Source organism: Perkinsus marinus, assembly GCF_000006405.1.
Source record: "Perkinsus marinus ATCC 50983 genomic scaffold scf_1104296970324, whole genome shotgun sequence".
Classification (NCBI taxonomy): domain Eukaryota; phylum Perkinsozoa; order Perkinsida; family Perkinsidae; genus Perkinsus; species Perkinsus marinus.
The window spans coordinates 1-3,685 of record NW_003202505.1 but is presented as its reverse complement, the minus strand read 5'-3'; the positions used below and the strand labels follow the sequence as shown (position 1 = coordinate 3,685).

The 3,685-nt window shown below is 47.5% G+C and overlaps 1 protein-coding gene across 1 annotated transcript; it reads right to left on the bottom strand.

Annotated features, from left to right (window-relative positions):
* Positions 1-987: 987 nt before the first annotated feature.
* Positions 988-2,440, bottom strand: Pmar_PMAR008217 (Aldose reductase, putative; the record flags this gene model as incomplete). The annotated part of the gene is made up of 9 exons (XM_002767640.1): positions 988-1,113; positions 1,170-1,286; positions 1,337-1,424; positions 1,482-1,579; positions 1,627-1,719; positions 1,767-1,875; positions 1,930-2,157; positions 2,203-2,342; positions 2,423-2,440. 9 exons carry the CDS (start codon positions 2,438-2,440, stop codon positions 988-990), a joined length of 1,017 nt encoding a protein of 338 aa, XP_002767686.1.
* Positions 2,441-3,685: the final 1,245 nt, after the last annotated feature.

The window sequence follows — 3,685 nt, the reverse complement described above, 5'->3', positions numbered from 1 at the left end:
TCTCTCAATGGATGAGTTCTACTAGTATCACGGATCAGGGTTTATTGCTGCTTCGGTCCTATCATAACGAACGTAGCTTGCGGAGAAGAATCCCCACACCACTGAAGCGGACAGGGGGGTTCAAACCTTGTAGTGGTTACTTGGGTTTCGTCCAATGGTATTGATTTGAAACGAAGGCCTTGACCGACACTATTCAGATGGGGAGCTTCATCCTTCCTCGTGGAGCGAGTTCGAAATCAAAGACCTGCAAAGCTTCACACTGCGCTGGGGTTTCATGCTGAAGTCGATCCCGAAAGGGTTTTATCGATGATGTTAGGAATCCCGGCTAGCTTGCTATCTAGGGTATCAAAGCATCTCACAACACCGATTCTGTGGTGTTGGGGTTATCTAGTACTTAGTGTTTCATTTATCGATGGAGGTTCTGCGACCCGCGTGAACCTTAGTCACCTTTCGTCTGTTAGTTTGCATAAATGCTCAACTCAAAATCCCACCGAACCTACGAACCAATACTGCGGGCGAGCGGGGATCTATACTCGCTATCTGCGACAAGACTCTTCCCGAACTGTTCGCTACCCGTCTGGGATTGTAGACCTGTTGTCGTAGCAAAACACAGGGCCTGTACGCATGAGCATTCACGAGGCAGCGAGAACCGTTTCCTCGAGTTCTTGGCTATCGTGCTCGCCTACAGGTTAGTCGTGGACTGCGCACCGACGTCCAGTCCCATAGTTGAGAGTCTTCTGATCTTCACGTGGATTGCGTGTAGTTAATGAAAACGATGTTAAAAATAGGTAAATATGTTGGCATTAGATATGTGGTATGGAACATACTGTATGATCGCCTCCATCGTCACCGTCCTGAATACTGTATGCATTTAACAATATTCACAACAAAACAACTGGACATGGTGTATGCTTGGCTCTGTAAACAAGGGAACAAGTTAATATTCGCTTAACAAAGTAACCATTCGACTGATGAATCTGGTAAGATTTAGAACTTGTAAGACTTCTCAATCTCCTTCACGTGATCGAAGGCCCGTTCACCATTGGGGCGGAAAGCACAGTCGAAAGTTCGATGACGGTTCTCAGGAGAGCGAGCGATGTTCTTGATGGTCTCCTGCGAGAGAAACAACCCCCTAAAATGGGAGGGCGAGTAACACACACTCTACTTACCATTTCCTGAGAAGAGAGCTCGAAGTCGAACACTTGGAAATTCTCAACAACACGATGAGGCTTAGTGCTCTTGGGAATCACCGTGATGCCGCGCTGAATGTTCCACCTTATACAAACCTGCGAAATAAGTTAAAATATCACAGCTGGAGCTCGCAACACGGATCTACCTGGGCGGGAGATTTGTTGTGAGCTTTGGCAATAGCGACGATATCGGGGTGCTCTAGGATGTTGTATTTTTTCGAACCATCGTCCGGCCTACGAACAACGTGATAAAACCATCTGGGGAAACAGACAGTTCAGGTGGATACTTACATATTAGCTGGACTTCCTAGAGGAGCATAGGCCACAACATGGATATCGTGCTTGTTGCAGTAATCCAACATACGCCATTGAGGGAAGTAGGGATGAACCTGATTCAAGGTGCACTAACATCATATACTGGTGACTAAGTACTCACCTCAATCTGATCCACGACAGGCTTAATGCGGCACATAGAGAGAATCTCATCAATCTCATTGGTGTCGAAGTTACTCACACCAATGGATCGGACCTGGCAAACACGGTTACACTACATCTCTCGATATAGCGGCTTCGTACTAGTCCATCATCAACGCACTTCTCCAACTCTTTCCAAGTATCGCTCAACTTGACATTGGTCAGGGCATCGAACTCGCCCTTCGCATTCATGGGCCATTTCCAGTCGGGACTGAGGAAAATGGAAGATTGACAAAATTATTAAGAGAAGCACTCTAGAAGTTACTCTTGAGCAGGATCGTGCTTCTCGAGGGGACAAGGCCAATGCATCAGGATCTGGTCAACGTAGTCCAAGTTGAGCTCCTTGAGGTACTGGACCACAGCAGGTCGCACTAGATCAGGGCGGTAATAGACCAGCCACAACTTGGTAGTGACAAAGAGCTCCCCGCGTGTAACAAGACCTTCCTTGATGGCCTGATTGATGCCTTCACCGACACCGTGATGGTTCTGGTAACTGACAAGGTAAGACATCACACAGCAATACGATCCTATATCTCACATAAAAGCAGTATCGATATAACGGTAACCAGTCTTTATACCAGCCACGACGGCAGCGGGAACTACGTCGTCAGGAGTAAGATAAGTACCCAAGCCAATAAGGGGCATCTTCATACCGTTGTTAAGGGTCACGCTCGGCACCTAAATACCACCAACAGTTGATGAACACAACTGACGAGCAAAACAGCAGTATGGTTTCTGCTAGCCGTACTGGAGCCCACCTGTCGCTGATTGGACATAACAGATGAGTGGATTGAGACTGATAAAAGGCTGAACTACTAAAACAAATTGCCATGAGAATGGGACTTTAGTTTCTCGGGTTTAGCAGTACAAAGCCTTCAGCCCTCAGCATGAGGGTCAATTCTGATAGAATATCATTAATAACCTAGCGAGCACTCAACGGGAATCAGCTCTCTACGCTCATCAACCTAACAATGTGTTTCGCTGCCCAGAGGTTATCACTACAAACTCCGAATAATCACCAAACAATGAGCGTCTGTTGGCCACACCTTGAAACTCCAAAGGCAAAGACCATGAAGAAACCTCAGTGCCATTCAGCATCTATCCCAAAACATGGCGGTGACGACGAGTCCACCTTCTATCCCGATAGCCCGAGTTACCTACTGCTACTTCCCCATCCAATAGAGAGCCCCTGCATATGATCACACACGATATTGTCTCACATACTAGAATAAGCAGCGACTGATGAGCATCACGTGAATTCTCAAAAGCGCTAGCCACTGTCCCGTGACACAAGCATATGCTAGTCCATGGGGAACAGCCCGATCCAGGGTACCGTCTATTGTGTGCTAAGCTACGTTTCCATCGGCATACAACGAGTCACTCGTTGCGAGTGTGTCTGGCAATCATCTCTGTCGCAGAATGATGAGCAGCGAAACGTTTTTGACGATTCACGTTACGGTTCGGAAACACGTGAGTGATTTACGACCGTACATGCAACTCCCCCCACTGGAACATCTAAGGACGAGTCGTATGCACATGAGGAACGCTCATTGAAGACTTGAACTTAACACTAATCATCTATGTCAGAAGCACGCATGTCGAGATCCTGAGCATGAAGCAATCGATCCTCAATAGTATCAAGTTGATGCTCCTTCAAGGGCTTGACTGTTCGGGGAGTCTTATCCCTGAAATAGCTTCACCTGCTGCAAGTCGCGGGCCCGACCAAGGACAACATCATTAGCCTATTGAAGTCCCTTCAACGGAGTGATAATGTCGCAGTAAGGTCCGACTTGAGCTCCTTGAGGTACTGCACCACCTCATGCCGCACAAGATTAGGGTAGAGCTGAGTGAATTACAGGTTGGAGAGACGAAGAACTTCTCTCTTGTAACAATGCCCTCCTCCTTGGTGTGAGCGATACCCTGGCCCACACCATGGTGGTTGCCATAGATGATTCCTTGACGATCATTCATAGGAAAGAGCGAAGCTACTAAGGATGACGGCTGCTAGCACCCACAGCGTG